At 41.9% G+C, this 24614-nt stretch overlaps 1 protein-coding gene across 5 annotated transcripts in view; it reads right to left on the bottom strand.

Annotated features, from left to right (window-relative positions):
* TRIP13 (thyroid hormone receptor interactor 13) overlaps positions 1–24614 on the bottom strand; it is a 191653-nt gene that overhangs the window by 71588 nt on the left and 95451 nt on the right. For all 5 annotated transcript variants that reach the window (XR_013216910.1, XM_077269527.1, XM_077269524.1 and 2 more), the window contains exon 9: positions 1490–1576. Coding sequence is in view for 4 of the 5 variants with exons in the window: in XM_077269527.1 (XP_077125642.1) it covers positions 1490–1576 (87 nt within the window). In the remaining variant the exon portion in view is untranslated. The remainder of the gene's footprint in view (positions 1–1489; positions 1577–24614) is intronic.

Consider the following 24614-nt stretch of genomic DNA (forward strand, 5'->3'; position numbering starts at 1 on the left):
GCTCCGGTGTTGGTTGAGGGTGAGTTGGAGTACGTTGTGGAAAAAATCCTAGACTCCCGTGTTTCCAGACGGAGACTCCAGTATCTGGTCAAGTGGAAGGGATACGGCCAGGAGGATAATTCTTGGGTCACTGCATCTGATGTTCATGCCTCTGATCTGGTTCGTGCCTTTCATAGGGCCCATCCTGATCGCCCTGGTGGTTCTGGTGAGGGTTCGGTGCCCCCTCCTTGAGGGGGGGGTACTGTTGTGAATTTGGATTCTGGGCTCCCCCGGTGGCTACTGGTGGAATTGAACTTGTGACATCATCTTCCCTGTTCACCTGTTCTGATTAGATCTGGGTGTCGCTATATAACCTGGCTTCTCTGTTAGATGCTTGCCGGTCAACAATGTTATCAGAAGCCTCTCTGTGCTTGTTCCTGCTCCCAGACATCTACTAGATAAGTTGGACATTCGTCCATGTTTTGTTTTTGTATTTTGGTTCCAGTTCACAGCTGCAGTTTCGTTACTGTGTCTGGAAAGCTCTTGTTGATCAGGAATTGCCACTCTGGTATTATGAGTTAATGCCAGAGTCCTAAAGTAATTTCTGGATGTGTTTTGTTAGGGTTTTCTACTGACCATGAAAGTATGCTTTCTGTCTTCTGCTATCTAGAAAGCGGACCTCAAATTTGCTAAAACTATTTTCCTGCTGCGTTTGTTGTTTCATCTCATATCACCGCCAATATATGTGGGGGGCCTCTGTCTCCTTTTTGGGCATTTCTCTAGAGGTGAGTCAGGTCTTATATTTCCCTCTGCTAGCATTATTTAGTTCTCCGGCCGGCGCTGGGCATATAGGGATAAAAAGTAGGACATGCTACCTGGCTACTTCTAGATGATGCGGTAGGTTTAGTTCATGGTCAGTATAGTTACATCTTCCAAGAGCTTGTTCCTATTGAGGCTTATGCTAGTTCTCTGGCCATGGAGATCATGACACGGTCCCGGTCAGATGGGTGTCGCGGTCTGGTTTGGGCGCCTCCCATCTTCATTAGATGACGTCCTCTTCTGGTCTTCACGCTGCGGCGCAGGCGTACTTTGTCTGCAAAGTACTGCAGTGCGCATGTGCCGGACCTCTCCGACCTTTCCCAGAGCCCTCAACAGGGCAGACGAAGTATGCCTGTGCCGGAGCCGCAGCATGAAGACCAGAAGAGGACGTCATCCTATGAAGATAGGGAGGCCCCGGACCAGACCGTGACGCCCATCGGATCGGACCGCCTGCCCAGTTGAGTATAATATAACCTCTTTTTCTCATCTTTTAGGATACATCGGGGCTTATCTACAGCATTACAGAATGCTGTAGATAAGCCCCTGATGCCGGTGGGCTTAGCTCACCCTCGATTTTGGGGGTGACAGGTTCCCTTTAATTCATTGCACAGCTGAATGAAAAGCTATTGAGAAATCTTGCAGGCATTTGTTTTTTTCTCTAAAGGAAATGCATCATTAGAAGGGGACTTACCTCATCTATTAACACAAATACAAGAGCATCTTTGTCATCTATGAGCTCCTGAATCTTCTGAAACATTTTTGTTACTAGCTTGCCGCTCTGAAAACACAAATAATATTAACATTTTAACACTGATAACTTTTTTATGTCAGTTTTCAAACAAGGGGAAAAAAAGTGAACAGTCCCCTAACAGTAACCTCTACCCACTGAAACCTGCTATTGCCTCAAATCTGACAGCTGTCACTTTACTAGGTAATAGTTCGGGAAAGTTTCTTTCAGTCGTGGCGAATCTGGAATTTTTTTTTTGTAATGCATTTTACTTTAGGTTAGTGGTGAATTGATATGATTTGCCTTTATTTACAATACATAAAATTAGATGATAGTTTAAAAAGAAAAATTGCAATTTTTGAACTGACTTCTTATGACCTTTAAAGGGGTTGTCCACTACTAGGACAACCCCTACTCAATCTGAATATTTGCCCCTATTAAAATAAAAACACTTATAATCACCCTCCTGTGTGGGCCCGTTCCAGCGGAGTCTACACTCACTTTCCCAGGGCACACATCACATTATGTCACTGCTGGCCTCATATGCCAGTCTCACTGTCCCCATCTGTGGACACATCCAACATCAACAGGAAGTCAGGGCTGCGGCAGCTCTCTAACCTCCTTTTAATGTTTGATTTGTCCGAAGGCAGGGACAGTGAGGCCAGCACTGATTGGGCGTAGGGCTTATGTGACAATATGCAGTGATGGGAAAGCGAGTGCAGACACCGCTAGAACGGCATCGGCATGGGAGGTGGGCATACCGGTAAGTGCTTTTATGTTAACAGGGGCTAACATTCAGATTAAGAAGGGGTTGTCCTAGTAGTAAACAACCCTTTTAAAATAAATAGACCACAAAAAATAGTTAATAAAAATAGTTACCATATCTCGTTATTTCCTTAGTATGTTTGCAGGGTTACACGTTTAGAAAGAATATTTAATTTCTTCCAATAAATTCACAAAACCTATCTTTTTATGGACCACACCACTTTTTAAGGGGCTTTGAAAGGCTTCAATGCCAATAAAAAAAAAAAAAAACATCCAAAAGTGACCCGATTTTAAGAAATTCACCCCTAAAAAGCCATTCAAAACTACATTTTGGAAGTTTGTTACCTATGAGACCATTCCAACATTTTTATTAAAAGTGAATGCGTTAGTAACAATCAGCCTTACTAAGCTGTCAATATGGGCATTTAGGCAATTGGAAATTGAATAAATTGATACCTTGATATCTGTAATCAGATTTTTTATTCCAGAAGAATCCACATTTTTTTCTATATAAAGAAAAATGAGATGTCAAGATCTAGATCTCCATGAAATCTCCCTCCATTTAAATTAAATGTGGCGTTACCAGTTTGAGACCTAAAATAACTGACAGTCTGCTCTCCTGATCTACATGTCTCACACTGGTATTGCCCCCCTTTCATTTAAAATTGGCTCTGTAGCTGGATTTTCAGGAAGATCTATATTCGGCCCATAGATCTTAAACAGCTCATTTACATATTAAGATGAAGTGGATTTCTCTGGAATTAGGGTATGTGCACACGATCAGTACACGCTGCGGGTTGGATGCTGCGTACTTGTGCAGCGTCCAGATGTTGCAGCCTAGTGCATGAGATTTCAAGAAATCCCATGTCCACTATGTGTCCAGAGACGCTCGCAGCTCACCCACAGACATTTACATGCGGCAAGTCTTTCCAAAACGCAGAATGTCTATTTATCTTGCGGAAACAAGAGCCTCCAAAAGATAAATTTCACCTGTACAATGCATTGGACGCGGTGAATCCACACGGTTGATTGAAGACATGCAGATTCATGTGGGTCACTTGCGGCTCTTCCCGCCGCTGCCCTGAAGTGACAGGTCTCCCCCCATACAAACAACGACGTTTGAGTCAAGCATACCTGACTAAGATCGAACATACAACTAGTGCCTGATACATACTGCCCATAGTTTAGGCTGCCAGGTTCACTTTAAAATAACACAAGAACAAAAAATGTGAAAAAGAAAAATGAGATTTTATGGTCTCAAGATTATTATTATTATTTATTGTTATAGCTCCATTTATTCCATGGCGCTTTACATGTAAGGAGGGGTATACATAATAAAAACAAGTACAATAATCTTTAGCAATACAACTCATAACTGGTACAGGAGGAGAGAGGACCCTGCCCACGAGGGCTCACAATCTACAAGGGATGGGTGAGAATACAGTAGGCGAGGATAGAGCTGGTCATGTAGCGGTTTGGTCAATCGGTGGTTACTGCAGGTTGTAGGCTTGTCGGAAGAGGTGGGACTTCAGGCTCTTTTTGAAGGTTACGATGGTAGGCGAGAGTCTGATGTGTTGTGGTAGAGGGTGCCAGAGTAGGGGTGATACGCGAGAGAAATCTTGTGTACGCTTGTGGGAAGAGGAGATAAGAGGGGAGTAGAGAAGGAGATATTGTGAGTATCGGAGGTTGCGTGTAGGTAAGTACCGGGAGACGAGGTCACAGATGTATGGAGGAGACAGGTTGTGGATGGCTTTGTACGTCATGGTTAGAAAATACAATAAACTTATATAAAATATAAGTGGATCCCGATGCAATAAGGTTCATGTAGGAAACATACAAGGGACATTGGAAAAGTTGGCGATAACAAGCCTCTTTTCACATTTCGTTCACCATCATGACACAAAACTATCCATTTTCATTTTATGGCAATTTATTAACGGTATGAAAATTGTAGAGGTGAGGAAAGAAAAAATCCTGTTGAAAAAAGAAGAAATCTGGATATATAAAATTCTCTTTTCCGACATGAATTAAATTATTTTGTTTTGTAATTAGGTTTCTGTTTTTTGCCCTATTGTACTTTGTAATCCTTTTTTTCCAGTATGCTATTATTGTTTTTCTTATGTTTAGGTTGCATTGTGATTTTTTTGGAATGCATGCCTCGATAAGTAAAATGCAATATAAACTTGAATCAGTAACAACCATGCAGGAGCATTGAAAAAGTCCAAAGTCAGACAAAATGCCTCACAAATGATGACAACTGCTCAGTTGTCATGTCGGACGCTATTCACACTAGGGCGTCCGACAGACAGCGGTAATTCCTCATTCGTCCACTATATGCTCAGTGGCGCCGGCTAGATTTGATCCAGATTATCCGGGGTTAATCTGGCTGGTACTCGGGTTGGAGGCTGAGTCACGCCCACTGCCTTTAAATAGTTTTGCTGGGCTTTGGGTGTCGCCGATTATAGCTTGTGTCTTGTGCCTGGTGATCTCGGTTCTAAGTGGTGGTCTTGGAGAGAAAATATCGTATCTGGTGGTGTATTATCCTTTGTCATATTTCTCCTTCCTACATTTGTGTTTTGTTTTGCCCTGTGCACATTATAGTGTCTTCCTTAGTGTGTATGCGGCGTGTTGCATTTTTACTTTTCCCTGTCTGTGCTTTCAGTAGGGGTTGGTGTGAGGTCTTATCACTGGGTGGTGGGTGGAGGTTTCAGTTCTGAAGCAGGAATCAGGGAGAGGGCTGGCGGCCCAGACATGCACACCTTCAGTGTAAACTCTGGGAGAGGGACAGACAGGGTTTCCCTAGCCTGAGGGATATTGCAGGGGCCCGGGTAATCAGTTGTAGTCTACCCAGTATCCCCGTGACATTATAATCGGCCAATATTTTTTGTATTCCATGGATCCCATGACTTCCATAACCCGCCAGTTGGAGGCGCTGTCCCTACAGGTCACTGAGCTGAAGGGGGCAGTTCAGCAACAGGGTCTAGTAGTATCTAATGTGCAAGCTGAATCTGCAGGCAGAGTTGCTGAGCCAAAGTTTCCTTTACCTGAAAGGTTTACTGGGGAACGCAGTCAATTTGTTACTTTTCGTGAAGCTTGTAAACTATATTTTCATATGCGCCCGATCTCCTCAGGTAGTGAGGCTCAGCGTGTGGGCCTGGTGTTGTCACTACTGAATGGGGACCCTCAAGCATGGGCGTTTTCCTTACCATCTGATTCTGCTGCATTTAACTCAGTGGAGAATTTTTTTCTGCTCTTGGACTCATTTATGAGGATCCTGACAGAATGGCTCTAGCAGAATCTAAAATTCGCGCTATCCGCCAGGGGGAGCGTATGGCGGAGGATTACTGTTCTGAATTTCGCCTCTGGGCGGTAGACACACAGTGGAATGATCCTGCGCTGCGGAGTCAGTTTGTTCATGGGGTTTCAGGAAGGGTTAAAAAAGCTCTTCTGATGTATGAGACTCCTGCTTCTCTAGAGTCCACTGAGTCTTGTTACCCGCATTGATCACCGTTTGCGTCAGGGGGTGCAAGAGACGCCGCCTATGGGAGAGAGCGTAGGTACACGTGAGGTTGCTGCAGGTGAGCCCACGGAGCCTATGCAAATCGCTGGGGTGTCACATGTTAAGCATCGAGCCCCTTTGCTCAGGAAGCAGAGAGCCTGTTTTTGCTGTGGTAAAACTGGTCATTATGTAAATACTTGTCATCTGCTGTCTAAGAAAAGCGCAACGGCGGAAAACTACTAAGCTCAGAGGGTGTGGAGGAGGCCGATCTGAGCTTATGCATATCCTCCATAGTGGTTTCTCAATGCATGCTCCCTGCCAAGGTTGTGGTCGCTGGCAGAGAGCTGCCTATCTCTGTGTTTGTGGATAGTGGTTCTGCCACTAATCTCATTGATGAGGAGTTTGCGCGCACAGCCGGTTTCAGGATCGAAAAACTGCCTCATCCTATCCGGGTGGTCACCATCAATGCCGCTCCTCTCCCACAGGGGGAGATTACTGAGTTTGTGGCTGAAGTTAAACTCCACATTGGGGTGCTACATGCGGAGCAAGTTACATGTAAGGTGCTCAGTAATCTTCCTGCTCAAATGGTTCTGGGTTTTCCATGGTTGGCTATGCACAACCCGGTGATTGACTGGAAAACTCAGGACATCATCCAGTGGAGCGGATTCTTCCAGGAGAATTGCCTGGCCACGTGTGTGTCCGCTGAGACTCCTAGTATTCCTGAGTCTCTGCTGGATTTCGCAGATGTGTTTTCTGAGAAGGGTTGTTCAGAATTGCTACCACATCGTCCCTATGACTGCGCTATTAGGCTAAAACCAGGGGCCAAATTGCCGAAAGCTAGGATGTTTAACATCTCTGGTCCTGAGAGGCAAGCCTTAAAAGACTACATCGCTGAGAGTCTGAGCAAAGGGCACATCAGGCCTTCGTCCTCGCCTGTGGCGGGGGGGTTTTTTCTTCATTAAGAAGAAAGATGGCGGATTACGCCAGTGTCTGGATTTCAGGGAGTTAAACCAGATTACGGTTCGTGACCCATACCCTATTCCGCTGATACCTGATCTGTTCAATCAGGTGGTTGGTGCTAGGTGGTTCTCTAAGCTTGACCTCAGGGGGTGTACAACCTCATAAGAGTCAGTCAAGGGGATGAGTGGAAAACGGCTTTTAATACTCCTGAGGGTCATTTTGAAAATCTGGTGATGCCATTTGGTTTGACAAACGCGCCTGCTGTTTTTCAGCATTTCATAAACGATGTGTTCTCTCATGTCATGGGAAAATTCGTTATTGTGTACCTTGATGACATTCTCATCTATTCATGCGACCGTGATACTCATTTAGAGCATGTTAGGCAGGTGTTACAGCTGCTCAGAGAGAATAAGCTCTATGCTAAACCGGAGAAATGTGTATTTTCGGTTCAGGAGTTGCCTTTCTTGGGTTATATTGTGTCCGCTTCAGGGTTTAAAATGGACGCCGCTAAGGTGCAAGCGGTGCTGCGTTGGGAACGGCCTGATAACCTAAAAGCGCTCCAGCGGTTCCTGGGGTTTTCTAACTATTATAGAAAGTTTATTAAACATTTTTCTATCATTGCTAAACCACTCTCTGACATGACAAAAAAAGGTACCGATTTCTCCGCCTGGTCTGAGGCTGCTGTGCGCGCATTCGAGTTTCTGAAAAACAGTTTTGCTTCAGCTCCCATTCTGGTGCAACCGGATGTATCAAAACCATTTACCGTGGAAGTCGATGCATCTGAGGTTGGAGTGGGGGCGGTGTTGTCTCAAGGCTCATCCTTGAGAGACTTGCGTCCATGTGCCTATTTCTCCAAGAAACTGTCGCCCGCCGAACGTAACTATGATATCAGCAACAGGGAGTTGTTGGCTATCAAGTTGGCTTTTGAGGAATAGCGACACTTTGAAGGGGTCAGTTCACCAGGTTACTGTTATTACAGACCATAAGAATCTGCTGTATTTGGAGTCAGCCAAGCGTCTGTCCCCCAGGCAGGCTCGCTGGGCATTGTTTTTCACGCGGTTCAACTTTTTTGTCACTTACTGACCTGGGTCTAAAAACACTAAGGCGGATGCTTTGTCCAGGTGTTTTCCAGGGGGAGAACCTCGGGAAGAACCGGTACCCATCCTCCAAAAGGGTGTAGCGGTCTTGGCTCTCACAACCGAGGTTGAGGCTGAGATTGCCGAGGCTCAGGAGGAGGTACCACCTGAGCTTCCCGTTAACAAATCGTTTGTACCGCTCCATCTTCGCCTAAAGGTGTTGGCAGATCATGATGCTGTCCTGGCTGGCCACCCAGGGGTTAGGGGTACTTTGGAGTCGGTGTCGCGTCGGTTTTGGTGGCCCAAAATCCGACAGGACGTGGTCTCATACGTGTCAGCATGCACCACGTGCGCTAGGGCTAAGACGCCTCGCTCCCGTCCTGCTGGCACACTACTTCCTCTCGAGGTACCCAGTAGGCCATGGACGGAGATCTCCATGGATTTTATCACAGACTTGCCCTCCTCAGCTGGGAACACGGTCATCTTGGTGATTGTTGATCGATTCTCAAAAATGTCTGATTTTGTGTCTTTGCCTTCGTTGCCTAATGCTAAGACTCTGGCTCAGGTATTTGTGCAGGAGGTGGTCAGACTTCACGGGGTTCCGTCTGACATCGTGTCTGATAGGGATACTCAGTTTGAGGCAAAATTTTGGAAGGCATTTTGCTCACGGCTGGGGATCAGGTTGTCGCATTCTTCGGAGTTTCATCCTCAGTCAAATGGTCAGACCGAGCGTATGAACCAAAATTTGGAGCAGTACTTACGCTGTTTTGTTTCTGACAACCAGGAGGAGTGGTCGACGTTCCTTCCTTTGGCTGAGTTTGCCATAAATAATCACCGCCAGGAATCTTCTGGGGAGTCTCCGTTCTTTTGTGTTTACGGGCACCATCCTCAATTTTGTACTTTGAGTCAGGGGGGCTCTTCTGGCGTTCCGGAGGAGGACATGTTAGGAGCACATCTGTCATCCATCTGGAGGAAAGTGAAACAGCGCCTGTTGAGCGTGGGTGCAAGGTACAAACGTGTGGCTGACAGTAGACGTGTGCCAGGTACGGACCTGAGTGTGGGTGACTGGGTGTGGTTGTCCACAAAAAACATAAGACTCAAAATACCACCAGTAGTAGAGCATAGGGACCTTTTGTCAAACTCAATTTGACAGGTGGACACGCCCCTATCAGAGTGTATCAAAGTGTGTAACCCCTCCCCTCCCTGGCTGGCAGCTGTCAGCAGCTGTTCCCTGTGTGTCTGCTCCCCCCTTTTGATATAGTTTAATATTGTTATCACAGTGTTTAATATTGTTAATACTGTGATTATTATCACAGTATTTGCTTGCATTTATATTAGATTTATATGCAACTGCTGTGAGATTAAGGGCGTTGTGCTTTATTTTTTTTTTATATTAGACCTTTGTTACTGGTTTGGGATTATTCTATAGGACAGGGGCTATTCCTTACTTAAATGCAAGCAGATGTGTGTCCATTAACTAGACAGCCAGAGTTTCTGTGTTGGAGATACAAACATTCCATACAAACATTCCTTAAACCACACAGAAATAATTTGATGTTGTGAATATTATCATAGTGTTGGATTGTTTCTAGATATCCTATTAGATTTTTATATTAAATGTAACTGCTATGAGTTGAATGAGTCTGATACTATATTTGCTAGATTATCCCAGTAATTGTTTTTATATTAGATCTTTCGTTACTGGTTTGGGATTATTCTGTAGGACAGGGGCTATTCCTTACTTAAATGCAAGCAGATGTGTGACCATTAACTAGACAGCCAGAGTTTCTGTGTTGGAGATACAAACATTCCATACAAACATTCCTTAAACCACACAGAAATAATTTGATGTTGTGAATATTATCATAGTGTTGGATTGTTTTTATATCCTATTATATTTTTATATTAAATGTAACTGCTATGAGTTGAATGAGTCTGATACTATAATTACTAGATTATCCCAGTAATTGTTTTTTATATTAGATCTTTCTGAAAAACTATTAGAAAGAGGGCACCATCTCCTATGTGTCTATGGGCTCAACCTGCTACATGTCAAAATACATCTAATAAACATAGCAGAGAAAAGAAACATGCAACGACTGCAGGGATCCACAAATTTAACAATTTTATTGATAACAAATCCTTGCACAAAACACTGACAGGTTTAAAAACATTTAAAAATGAATAATAGAAAAATTACCCAAGTAAGAAAAATCTCACAAGGGGCCTGACCTCCTACAAAATTTGTCTCTAAAGTCCTGAGCTAATGCCTATAGCAAAAAGTCTATCACCAGATACATGCCACAGACTGCAATACTGTAGCTGTTAAACCAATCCATATATATAGAACATAAAGCTCACAGACACATGGACCAACCGAAAGTACCTGATAATTAAATGAATCACAAAGCAAATATTTACCCACACCAGAAGGTCCTGGTGGACATGCTCACAGTCGATCGGTACACCAAAATAACATGAGGCAGTAAGGTCGTCAGTCCCCCTGTGACCCACCCAACGCGTGTCGTCACACAAGTGACTTCATCAGGGGTAATGGTAGTGTGATGTGTGCTGGATACGAATATAAATACAACTTACTAATTGAAGGATCTGGTACAGCTGACAGGAGGCTAATATCCCGTGGCAAAGAATAGCAGACTCTAGATTATCGGCGTCCCGGAAATAGCTTGTGCGCATGTCCGTCCGTTGTCCCGGCAACGCACCAATAGCCAGAATACCCATTCTCCTAACAACATAAAACATCGCACAGAAATATACGATTTCAGGGGGAAAAACATCTCCACACAGCCACCTCCTGGAACGGAATAAGTCTGCTGTTCTATTTGAAAACCGGTCCGCAAGATCTGCCACCCGTCACCTCCTGAGAGGCACTACTGCTCATGTCATGGAAGCACCGGGTCTGTACCATGCGTCCCCGGCAACCAGTAGATCTCTATACTGCGCAAGCGCCCACTGGACTGTACGCATCCTGAGAACAGATGCAGTGCCCGGGTGATGTGCTACTGTGAGGAGCTCACTCACGCAGACGCACCAACCCGCATGCAGCAGATCTCAGAAACGCAGCTATGTCGATGCATCTGTATTATACACAAAGTAAGGAAAAAATAAGGAAAAGCGTCAGGGGGGTGACAACTATACAAACCGATGCACTCTCCACCGCAGGACTATACCTAAATGGTTAGGAGGACATATCTAGCATTAATCCCCATATATAGCCATTATAACAAAATACAATGAAGTAGCTTTTATCAAACACATTAGTCATGCGACCTAAGGGAAAGACGAAGTCAGCAAAGAGACCCCATACACTATAGTTGTTTGTAGAACCCTGTAAAGAGGAGCTCCTCATTTAGTCCTCTTGGGGCAAGGCTTTGGAGTTTATATATCCACTTAGATTCGCATCTGAGTAATTGATGAGTATGATTGCCTCCTCTGATAGTCTCTTTGACAGCTTCCAGTCCCATCACTCTCAGGCTTCTTGTGCTGCCACCATGGATGTTCAAAAAGTGCATAGCCACAGAGGTTAGTTTTTTTCCTTTTGCAAGATCCTGTCTGGCCATGTTGATATTCGAAATGTGTTGTTGACACCTTTTCCTCAGTTGTTGAGTCGTTTGGCCCACATATAATTTGGGGCAATCACAGAGTAGCAGGTAAATCAAATTACTAGACCTGCAATTGAAGTAAAAATCAGACTTAATAGGAAACGGTAGCAAATCCACCCAGACTTCTCGCCGTGCAACCATGAATTGGCAGACAGTACAATCCACACAAGGGAATGTGCCCAAAATCCTACTGCCAGTGCCTAATCTGCTTGTGGGGCGTTGGTAATGACTATGGCACAAGTGGTCCTTCAGGTTGCTGGCTCGCCTGGCCACCATTCTGGGGGTCGACGTAATATGCGGGATAAGTCTCGATTCAGATAATAGAATATTCCAATTCTTACTCAATACCTTATAGACGTCTGACCACTGATTATTGTATGTGGTAATTAAGGAAAGAGGTTGTTCTGAGCTACGCACCTGTTGATTAAAGAGGCTAAGTCTGTCTCTTTTTCTTGCTTCTCTGTAAGCCCCCGACACTATTTTCCGTGGGTATTGCCTATTTACAAAACGGGTAGTTAAGTCCCCTGCTAGTCTTTGGAAGTCTTCTGTTGAACTACAGTTTCTACGTAACCTCAAAAACTGACCTTTTGGGATCCCGTTTTTCAGATGAGCAGGATGAAAGCTGGAGTAGTGTAGGAGATTATTTGTTGCCGTTGGTTTACGGTATAGACACGAGGAGACACGTTTGTCCTTCACGGTCAATTTGATGCCCAGAAAGTCTATGGTGCATGGGGAAATGGTGGAGGTAAGTCTGATGTTAAACATATTCTGGTTCAGATCCTCAATAAAATTTTCACATTCAATTAGCGACCCTGTCCATATACATAGCACGTCGTCTATATATCGCCGCCAGGTGGCTACATTTTGCGAAAAACCAGGTTGTTGAAAGACCACAGTCTCCTCGCACCATCCCAAAAAAAGATTCGCATATGAGGGCGCACAACGCGCCCCCATAGCCGTCCCAGAGATTTGCCTGTAATATTTCCTGTCAAACGTAAAATAGTTTTTGTCAAGGATAAAATGAAGAAGTTCCAACAAAAATCTATTGTGCCTGTCGTTATCATAATGTTTATCCAAGTAGTAGGAGACTGCTTGTATGCCCAAATTATGTGCTATACTCGTATAAAGAGACTCAACATCCAGACCGACCAGAAGTGTGTTATCTGGTATCTCTAAGTCTTCTAGATGTATCATCAGCTGTGTTGAGTCTCTTATATACGAATCAAGCTGAAGGGCCAGAGGCTGGAGAAAGTGATCCAGATAGATGCAGGGTCTCTCCATGATCCCCCCTATGCCGGAGACTATTGGTCTTCCTGGGGGCACAGTCAGCGATTTGTGTACCTTCGGCGTAATGTAAAAAGTTGGAACTACAGGATACTTGGTAAACAGAAAATCCGCTTCCCTCTTATTGAGGATCCCCTCCTTCATTGTTCTCTGTATAAGAGAGTCCAATTTCTCCTTAAAGACCCAAGTAGGGTCTGAGGGGAGAACATGATAGTTATTGATGTTATTCAATTGCCGTAAGGCTTCCATAGTATACATCTCATGGGGCCACAGGACCACATTTCCCCCTTTGTCCGCTTCTCGTATAAGAAAGTCATTATTATTTCGTAGACTCCAAAGAGCTTTTTTCTCCCCCATCGTTAAGTTGGCATGTCTCATAGAGTCGAGTTTAAGACCATCCACATCTCTGCATACATTATCAAAGAAAATTTGAACTGCAGGAAATAATGAAAGTGCTGGTGTTACCTGTGATGGAGATCTTCTGGTGAATCTTATCTGATCAGTTCCATTCTCATTTTCTTGCAGGAGTTCTAGGAGGTCTCGGAACGTTTGTCTTTCATCATCTGGAAGGGAGTCAACTAGAGAAGGTTTATGATATAATAATTTAAATGTCATTTTCCGGCAGAATAAATAAAGGTCCTTGACCAGTGTAAACTTGTCCAAGGGGTTCATAGGTGAAAATGATAAACCCTTCTTTAGGACAGATTTTTCCACGTCTGATAGAGCATATGATGATAAATTTATAATTTGAAAGTCTTCTGTTGGAGTGAGGGAGGCAGTAAGCATACCTGATACAGTTACCGTTTCCGGTTGAGTCTCGTTTCTCTCGTGTAGGTTGTTGACCAATTCCGATAATTTCTGCCTTTCTTTCGGGATGGCCCGTGGTTTACGCCTCCCCCTCCTCCTCCTGCGCCACCTGTTGCGCCCTCCGGATCGCTGAGGTCCGAAGATAAAAAATCACTAGAGGATAATTCATTTCTGGACAAGTGTTCAGTTGGGTTACCGCCAGTATTTGCTTGAATATTGCTAGTGTAGCGTCTATTACCATGATGTACCCACTTAAAGACTTGGTCCCTGGTAAAGTCCATCTTATCCCTATAGAATTTCGTCCTTTTCTTATTAATGATTTCTTTTTATAATGGATCTGGCAGCTAGGGAGGACGCTTGGAGTCAGCAAGCACATGGAGTGTTTTCTGCGCTTGGAGACAATGCAGTGTTATCTGCAGGTAACCCGGATTTTCAGACTGTGTCTACAGAAATTACTAATTTACATAAAACATTGACTCGTGTTTGGTGGAATGTGAGGAGTTTAGAGGAGTATAGAAAAACAGGATTTGTACGAAGGGGCTTACGGGTGCAGATTTTTCCAGCATGGGAAGTTACGGGGGCCTTTAAGAAAACATGGGAGACAGGGCTTTTGCAGTGCTCTGGTGTCCTGATGGATATGCTCATAGAACATGATCGGGGACTTCTGATTAAAATAAGAGAGGATATAAAGGTCAGTGAGAATAAGCTTGGAGGTTTTGATAAGGAGACCTTGGTGAACCCCTTTCTCCTCAAACTGAAGGAAACTGTGGATAAATTTGAAAAAAGAAATCATTAATAAGAAAAGGACGAAATTCTATAGGGATAAGATGGACTTTACCAGGGACCAAGTCTTTAAGTGGGTACATCATGGTAATAGACGCTACACTAGCAATATTCAAGCAAATACTGGCGGTAACCCAACTGAACACTTGTCCAGAAATGAATTATCCTCTAGTGATTTTTTATCTTCGGACCTCAGCGATCCGGAGGGCGCAACAGGTGGCGCAGGAGGAGGAGGGGGAGGCGTAAACCACGGGCCATCCCGAAAGAAAGGCAGAAATTATCGGAATTGGTCACCAACCTACACGAGAGAAACGAGACTCAACCGGAAACGGTAACTGTATCAGGTATGCTTACTGCCTCCCTCACTCCAACAGAAGACTTTCAAATTATAAATTTATCATCATATGCTCTATCAGACGTGGAAAAATCTGTCCTAAAGAAGGGTTTATCATTTTCACCTATGAACCCCTTGGACAAGTTTACACTGGTCAAGGACCTTTATTTATTCTGCCGGAAAATGACATTTAAATTATTATATCATAAACCTTCTCTAGTTGACTCCCTTCCAGATGATGAAAGACAAACGTTCCGAGACCTCCTAGAACTCCTGCAAGAAAATGAGAATGGATCTGATCAGATAAGATTCACCAGAAGATCTCCATCACAGGTAACACCAGCACTTTCATTATTTCCTGCAGTTCAAATTTTCTTTGATAATGTATGCAGAGATGTGGAGGGTCTTAAACTCGACTCTATGAGACATGCCAACTTAACGATGGGGGAGAAAAAAGCTCTTTGGAGTCTACGAAATAATAATGACTTTCTTATACGAGAAGCGGACAAAGGGGGAAATGTGGTCCTGTGGCCCCATGAGATGTATACTATGGAAGCCTTACGGCAATTGAATAACATCAATAACTATCATGTTCTCCCCTCAGACCCTACTTGGGTCTTTAAGGAGAAATTGGACTCTCTTATACAGAGAACAATGAAGGAGGGGATCCTCAATAAGAGGGAAGCGGATTTTCTGTTTACCAAGTATCCTGTAGTTCCAACTTTTTACATTACGCCGAAGGTACACAAATCGCTGACTGTGCCCCCAGGAAGACCAATAGTCTCCGGCATAGGGGGGGATCATGGAGAGACCCTGCATCTATCTGGATCACTTTCTCCAGCCTCTGGCCCTTCAGCTTGATTCGTATATAAGAGACTCAACACAGCTGATGATACATCTAGAAGACTTAGAGATACCAGATAACACACTTCTGGTCGGTCTGGATGTTGAGTCTCTTTATACGAGTATAGCACATAATTGGGGCATACAAGCAGTCTCCTACTACTTGGATAAACATTATGATAACGACAGGCACAATAGATTTTTGTTGGAACTTCTTCATTTTATCCTTGACAAAAACTATTTTACGTTTGACAGGAAATATTACAGGCAAATCTCTGGGACGGCTATGGGGGCGCGTTGTGCGCCCTCATATGCGAATCTTTTTTTGGGATGGTGGGAGGAGACTGTGGTCTTTCAACAACCTGGTTTTTCGCAAAATGTAGCCACCTGGCGGCGATATATAGACGACGTGCTATGTATATGGACAGGGTCGCTAATTGAATGTGAAAATTTTATTGAGGATCTGAACCAGAATATGTTTAACATCAGACTTACCTCCACCATTTCCCCATGCACCATAGACTTTCTGGACATCAAATTGACCGTGAAGGACAAACGTGTCTCCTCGTGTCTATACCGTAAACCAACGGCAACAAATAATCTCCTACACTACTCCAGCTTTCATCCTGCTCATCTGAAAAACGGGATACCAAAAGGTCAGTTTTTGAGGTTACGTAGAAACTGTAGTTCAACAGAAGACTTCCAAAGACTAGCAGGGGACTTAACTACCCGTTTTGTAAATAGGCAATACCCACGGAAAATAGTGTCGGGGGCTTACAGAGAAGCAAGAAAAAGAGACAGACTTAGCCTCTTTAATCAACAGGTGCGTAGCTCAGAACAACCTCTTTCCTTAATTACCACATACAATAATCAGTGGTCAGACGTCTATAAGGTATTGAGTAAGAATTGGAATATTCTATTATCTGAATCGAGACTTATCCCGCATATTACGTCGACCCCCAGAATGGTGGCCAGGCGAGCCAGCAACCTGAAGGACCACTTGTGCCATAGTCATTACCAACGCCCCACAAGCAGATTAGGCACTGGCAGTAGGATTTTGGGCACATTCCCTTGTGGGGATTGTACTGTCTGCCAATTCATGGTTGCACGGCGAGAAGTCTGGGTGGATTTGCTACCGTTTCCTATTAAGTCTGATTTTTACTTCAATTGCAGGTCTAGTAATTTGATTTACCTGCTACTCTGTGATTGCCCCAAATTATATGTGGGCCAAACGACTCAACAACTGAGGAAAAGGTGTCAACAACACATTTCGAATATCAACATGGCCAGACAGGATCGTGCAAAAGGAAAAAAACTAACCTCTGTGGCTATGCACTTTTTGAACATCCATGGTGGCAGCACAAGAAGCCTGAGAGTGATGGGACTGGAAGCTGTCAAAGAGACTATCAGAGGAGGCAATCATACTCATCAATTACTCAGATGCGAATCTAAGTGGATATATAAACTCCAAAGCCTTGCCCCAAGAGGACTAAATGAGGAGCTCCTCTTTACGGGGTTCTACAAACAACTATAGTGTATGGGGTCTCTTTGCTGACTTCGTCTTTCCCTTAGGTCGCATGACTAATGTCTTTGATAAAAGCTACTTCATTGTATTTTGTTATAATGGCTATATATGGGGATTAATGCTAGATATGTCCTCCTAACCATTTAGGTATAGTCCTGCGGTGGAGAGTGCATCGGTTTGTATAGTTGTCACCCCCCTGACGCTTTTCCTTATTTTTTCCTTACTTTGTGTATAATACAGATGCATCGACATAGCTGCGTTTCTGAGATCTGCTGCATGCGGGTTGGTGCGTCTGCGTGAGTGAGCTCCTCACAGTAGCACATCACCCGGGCACTGCATCTGTTCTCAGGATGCGTACAGTCCAGTGGGCGCTTGCGCAGTATAGAGATCTACTGGTTGCCGGGGACGCATGGTACAGACCCGGTGCTTCCATGACATGCGCAGTAGTGCCTCTCAGGAGGTGACGGGTGGCAGATCTTGCGGACCGGTTTTCAAATAGAACAGCAGACTTATTCCGTTCCAGGAGGTGGCTGTGTGGAGATGTTTTTCCCCCTGAAATCGTATATTTCTGTGCGATGTTTTATGTTGTTAGGAGAATGGGTATTCTGGCTATTGGTGCGTTGCCGGGACAACGGACGGACATGCGCACAAGCTATTTCCGGGACGCCGATAATCTAGAGTCTGCTATTCTTTGCCACGGGATATTAGCCTCCTGTCAGCTGTACCAGATCCTTCAATTAGTAAGTTGTATTTATATTAGTATCCAGCACACATCACACTACCATTACCCCTGATGAAGTCACTTGTGTGACGACACGCGTTGGGTGGGTCACAGGGGGACTGACGACCTTACTGCCTCATGTTATTTTGGTGTACCGATCGACTGTGAGCATGTCCACCAGGACCTTCTGGTGTGGGTAAATATTTGCTTTGTGATTCATTTAATTATCAGGTACTTTCGGTTGGTCCATGTGTCTGTGAGCTTTATGTTCTATATATATATGGATTGGTTTAACAGCTACAGTATTGCAGTCTGTGGCATGTATCTGGTGATAGACTTTTTGCTATAGGCATTAGCTCAGGACTTTAGAGACAAATTTTGTAGGAGGTCAGGCCCCTTGTGAGATTTTTCTTACTTGGGTAATTTTTCTATTATTCATTTTTAAATGTTTTTAAACCTGTCAGTGTTTTGTGCAAGGATTTGTTATCAATAAAATTGTTAAATTTGTGGATCCCTGCAGTCGTTGCATGTTTCTTTTCTCTGCTATGTTTATATTAGATCTTTCGTTACTGGTTTGGGATTATTCTGTAGGACAGGGGCTATTCCTTACTTAAATGCAAGCAGATGTGTGACCATTAACTAGACAGCCAGAGTTTCTGTGTTGGAGATACAAACATTCCACACAAACACTCCTTAAACCACACAGAAATAATTTGGTGTTGTGATTATTATCACAGTGAATATTATCCCAGTAATTGTTTTATATTAGATGTTTATATGCTGTATTAAGATTACACTTATTTGATAATCCGATGAAAGGGAGAATGACCCTGTGTTTCTGCAGTATTATTCTGCTGTGAGCTTGAATGAGTCTGATACTATAATTGCTAGATTATCATATCAAAGTGTATTATTACACCTATTATTACATAGGCCCCTTTACTTATAGTCCCGATAATATTTATTCTCTTTTATTTACATTTTCATACAACTATAGTCCCAATAATATTTATTTGACCAGCAGTTAATTAATTAAAATCGCATAAAGTGTGTTAAATAGACATCATACGGATACCGTAGCGAATCAAAATGTATTAAATTGATTACGGATACGATTCCAACAAATTGATAACAAATTGTTATCAAAGTGGCAGCAAAGCATATTAAATAGATATCACACCGAAATCATAGTGTATCAAAGTGTATTATCACACCTATTATTACATAGGCCCCTTTATTTATAGTCCCGATAATATTTATTCTCTTTTATTTACATTTTCATACAACTATAGTCCCAATAATATTTATTTGACCAGCAGTTAATTAATTAAAATCGCATAAAGTGTGTTAAATAGACATCATACGGATACCGTAGTGAATCAAAATGTATTAAATTGATTACTGATACGATTCCAACAAATTGATAACAAATTGTTATCAAAGTGGCAGCAAAGCATATTAAATAGATATCACACCGAAATCATAGTGTATCAAAGTGTATTATCACACCTATTATTACATAGGCCTCTTTATTTATAGTCCCGATAATATTTATTCTCTTTTATTTACATTTTCATACAACTATAGTCCCAATAATATTTATTTGACCAGCAGTTAATTAATTAAAATCGCATTAAGTGTGTTAAATAGACATCATACGGATACCGTAGTGAATCAAAATGTATTAAATCGATTACTGATACGATCCCAACAAATTGATAATGAATTAAAATCGCATAAAGTGTGTTAAATAGACATCATACGGATATCGTAGTGAATCAAAATGTATTAAATTGATTACTGATACGATTCCAACAAATTGATAACAAATTGTTATCAAAGTGGCAGCAAAGCATATTAAATAGATATCACACCGAAATCATAGTGTATCAAAGTGTATTATTACACCTATTATTATATAGGACCTTTTATTTAGAGTCCAATAATTTTTATTCTCTTTTATTGACATTTTCATACACCTATAGTCCCAATAATGTTTATTCTCTTTTATTTACATTTTCATACACCTATAGCCCCAATAATATTTATTCTCTTTTGACAATTTGATACATCTATTATTATATAGGCCCTTTTATTTATAGTACATGCATGTACTATTGGAAGCGTCTGCTTCATTCTGTAGAGCACCCGATCTGAGCTAATGTGGCTGGCAGTATAATGACTGTTGATTAGCGTTTATTTATAGTTAAACAATGTTTTTCTCTTTTATTGACAATTTGATACACCTACAGTATTTATATAGGTAGGCCCCTCTTTTATTGACAATTTGATACTATAAACAGTGCTGATCTTTGTAAAATAAAGAACGAGAGAACTTTTTCAGATAAAAGTAATAACGTTTATTGAACAAAATTATGGATCTCTACAATAAACACCATGTGGTTCTAGAACTTGTTGGATTAGTGAATATAATAACGTTTGGCATATTTTATAACATACAGCTAGTGATTTTTGTTTTTAACTTGTATGTAACTGGTTAATGTTACTAATACCCTCTAACATGGGGGCATGGTTCTGCATTTTCTGAAGAGTTGAGCTTCATCTCCATCTCTCTTTAATTCTACATTATTTTATCACATATTAATTTCACAGCTGTCTGTGCTGGCTATTTGCACACAGCCTTCTTGAATTCAATGTTTTATAGATTTTTCTGTCATGGGAAAAAAAAAAAAAGTGTACAAAGTTAAAACATAATTAAAATAAAGAATAATGACCTAGCTGGTTGTTTGGGCGATATTGTAAAATCATTTATTGTTTCTACTACTTGGCAACTGTTACACTCAGTTATTCTTATTTATTTATTTATTTATTTATTTTTTCCTTGGATTTTGTTAGTCATTACAATTATTTTTGCTCCCAAGATAGGGTTTTAGAGTCACCGTAAATTTTGCTTCCTTTCAGTGAATAATATAAGACAAATTAAAATAAAAGACAAGTTAAAAGCAAGAATCACTAGCTGTATGTTATAAAATATGCCTAACGTTATTATATTCACTAATCCAACAAGTTCTAGAACCAAATTTCTACACATGGTGTTTATTGTAGAGATCCATAATTTTGTTCAATAAACGTTATTACTTTTATCTGAAAAAGTTCTCTCGTTCTTTATTTTACAAAGATCAGCACTGTTTATAGTATCAAATTGTCAATAAAAGAGGGGCCTACCTATATAAATACTGTAGGTGTATCAAATTGTCAATAAAAGAGAAAAACATTGTTAAACTATAAATAAACGCTAATCAACAGTCATTATACTGCCAGCCACATATGCTCAGATCGGGTGCTCTTCAGAATGAAGCAGACGCTTCCAATAGTACATGCATGTACTATAAATAAAAGGGCCTATATAATAATAGATGTATCAAATGAGAATAAATATTATTGGGGCTATAGGTGTATGAAAATGTAAATAAAAGAGAACAAACATTATTGGGACTATAGTTGTATGAAAATGTGAATAAAAGAGAATAAATATTATCGGGACTATAAATAAAGGGGCCTATGTAATAATAGGTGTGATAATACACTTTGATACACTATGATTTCGGTGTGATATCTATTTAATATGCTTTGCTGCCACTTTGATAACAATTTGTTATCAATTTGTTGGAATCGTATCAGTAATCAATTTAATACATTTTGATTCGCTACGGTATCCGTATGATGTCTATTTAACACACTTTATGCGATTTTAATTAATTAACTGCTGGTCAAATAAATATTATTGGGACTATAGTTGTATGAAAATGTAAATAAAAGAGAATAAATATTATCGGACTATAAATAAAGGGGCCTATGTAATAATAGGTGTAATAATACACTTTGATATGATAATCTAGCAATTATAGTATCAGACTCATTCAAGCTCACAGCAGAATAATACTGCAGAAACACTGGGTCATTCTCCCTATCATCGGATTATCAAATAAGTGTAATCTTAATACAGCATATAAACATCTAATATAAAACAATTACTGGGATAATATTCACTGTGATAATAATCACAACACCAAATTATTTCTGTGTGGTTTAAGGAGTTTTTGTGTGGAATGTTTGTATCTCCAACACAGAAAGTCTGGCTGTCTAGTTAGTGGTCAGTAGAGATACATTTTAGCAGCTGTTAGCAATTATAGTATCAGACTCATTCAAGCTCACAGAAGAATAATACTGCAGAAACACTGGGTCATTCTCCCTATCATCGGATTATCAAATAAGTGTAATCTTAATACAGCATATAAACATCTAATATAAAACAATTACTGGGATAATATTCACTGTGATAATAATCACAACACCAAATTATTTCTGTGTGGTTTAAGGAGTGTTTGTGTGGAATGTTTGTATCTCCAACACAGAAACTCTGGCTGTCTAGTTAATGGTCACACATCTGCTTGCATTTAAGTAAGGAATAGCCCCTGTCCTACAGAATAATCCCAAACCAGTAACGAAAGATCTAATATAAAAACAATTACTGGGATAATCTAGCAAATATAGTATCAGACTCATTCAACTCATAGCAGTTACATTTAATATAAAAATCTAATAGGATATAAAAACAATCCAACACTATGATAATATTCACAACATCAAATTATTTCTGTGTGGTTTAAGGAATGTTTGTATGGAATGTTTGTATCTCCAACACAGAAACTCTGACTGTCTAGTTAATGGACACACATCTGCTTGCATTTAAGTAAGGAATAGCCCCTGTCCTATAGAATAATCCCAAACCAGTAACGAAAGATCTAATATAAAAAAATAAAGCACAACGCCCTTAATCTCACAGCAGTTGCATATAAATCTAATATAAATGCAAGCAAATACTGTGATAATAATCACAGTATTAACAATATTAAACACTGTGATAACAATATTAAACTATATCAAAAGGGGGAGCAGACACACAGGGAACAGCTGCTGACAGCTGCCAGCCAGGGAGGGGAGGGGTTACACACTTTGATACACTCTGATAGGGGCGTGTCCACCTGTCAAATTGAGTTTGACGAAAGGTCCCTATGCTCTACTACTACCATCCCTTAAATTGGGTCCTAGGTTTATTGGTCCGTTTAGGGTCGCCGCCATCATTAACCCGGTAGCCTACCGATTGGAGCTCCCTACTGTACGTAAGACTCACAACGTGTTCCACAGATCGTTATTAAAAAAGGTGGTGGGTTCTGTGGACGCGGCGCCGATGCCTCCTCCAGTCTTGGTGGATGGTAATTTAGAGTTTGAAGTCTCCAAGGTGGTGGACTCTCGTGCTGTGCGCCGCACATTACAGAACCTGGTACACTGGCGTGGTTATGGGTCGGAGATGTCTTGGGTACCAGCTTCGGACATACATGCGGACCGGCTGGTCAGTATGTTTCACCGCTGCCATCCAGACAAGCCGGGTCCTATAAGTCTTGAGGGCCCTGGGGTCGTAGAAGGCGGGGCACTGTCATGTCGGACGCTATTCACACTAGGGCGTCTGACTTACAGAGCGGTAATTCCTCATTCGTCCACTATATGCTCAGTGGCGCCGGCTAGATTTGATCCAGATTATCCGGGGTTAATCTGGCTGGTACTCGGGTTGGAGGCTGAGTCACGCCCACTGCCTGTAAATAGTTTTGCTGGGCTTTGGGCGTCGCCGATTATAGCTTGTGTCTTGTGCCTGGTGATCTCGGTTCGAAGTGGTGGCCTTGGAGAGGAAATATCGTATCTGGTGGTGTATTATCCTTTGTCATATTTCTCCTTCCTACATTTGTGTTTTGTTTTGCCCTGTGCACATTATAGTGTCTTCCTTAGTGTGTATGCGGCGTGTTGCATTTTTACTTTTCCCTGTCTGAGCATTCAGTAGGGGTTGGTGTGAGGTCTTATCACTGGGTGGTGGGTGGAGGTTTCAGCTTAGTTCTGAAGCAGGAATCAGGGAGAGGGCTGGCGGCCCAGACATGCACACCTTCAGTGTAAACTCTGGGAGAGGGACAGACAGGGTTTCCCTAGCCTGAGGGATATTGCAGGGGCCCGGGTAATCACTTGTAGTCTACCCAGTATCCCCGTGACATCAGTTTTACTGTGGGACAGATCATTCGCCACAGCAGGGCTTTGGAGTAGGTAAGCCAAACCTCCAACTCCACAGCAATGGTCACTACTGACCAGGTACATACACAGTAAATTCATCTCAAACAAAAGCCTTAGATCAGGAATAGTGATGGGCGAGCACTAAAATGTTCGAGTGCTCCTTGCTCGGGTCGAGAAAATTGGAATGCTCGGGTGCTCGACCCAAGCAACGAGCCCAATGTAAGTCTATGGGAAAACCGAGCATTGTTGCCATGACCCCCCCCCCCCGGGGGTCCTTTTAGGGTCTAAAAACGTCTGAAATCGATGGGAACAGTGCTCAAATGACATGAGAACATCATGTGGAATACCCCTGGAAGCATTTCTGACTCCCAGGTCTCAGCTGAGAACAGTGTTGTCAGAGTCTTACGCCACTTTTACAGGTGCACAATAAAATATACAGAAATGAAACCAAAATGGATTTTTCTGTGAAATATGTTAAAGAACATCCATTCCAGGGTAATGATTTGTATGCAAGGCAAAATAAATAACTCAAAACAAAAATGTTCATCCACCACTTGGGCTATGTTCACACGTACCATTTTTTATGCGTTTTTCAACTTTAGCATTGCTTTCAACCAAGACAAATGCATTCACTGGGAAATGTAATTTTAACATTTTACAACCTTATTTGGCCATGTGGTGTGTGGACACATCATCAGACACATCCTGTTTCATTTATGAATTAGGGACTCTGACAGTCACAAATACTATTTTTATACTGCCAGGAATCGGCCCTCACTATTCTTAGAAAG

The sequence above is a fragment of the Ranitomeya variabilis genome, chromosome 6 (genome assembly GCF_051348905.1).
Source record: "Ranitomeya variabilis isolate aRanVar5 chromosome 6, aRanVar5.hap1, whole genome shotgun sequence".
In the NCBI taxonomy this organism is placed as follows: Eukaryota; Metazoa; Chordata; class Amphibia; order Anura; family Dendrobatidae; genus Ranitomeya; species Ranitomeya variabilis.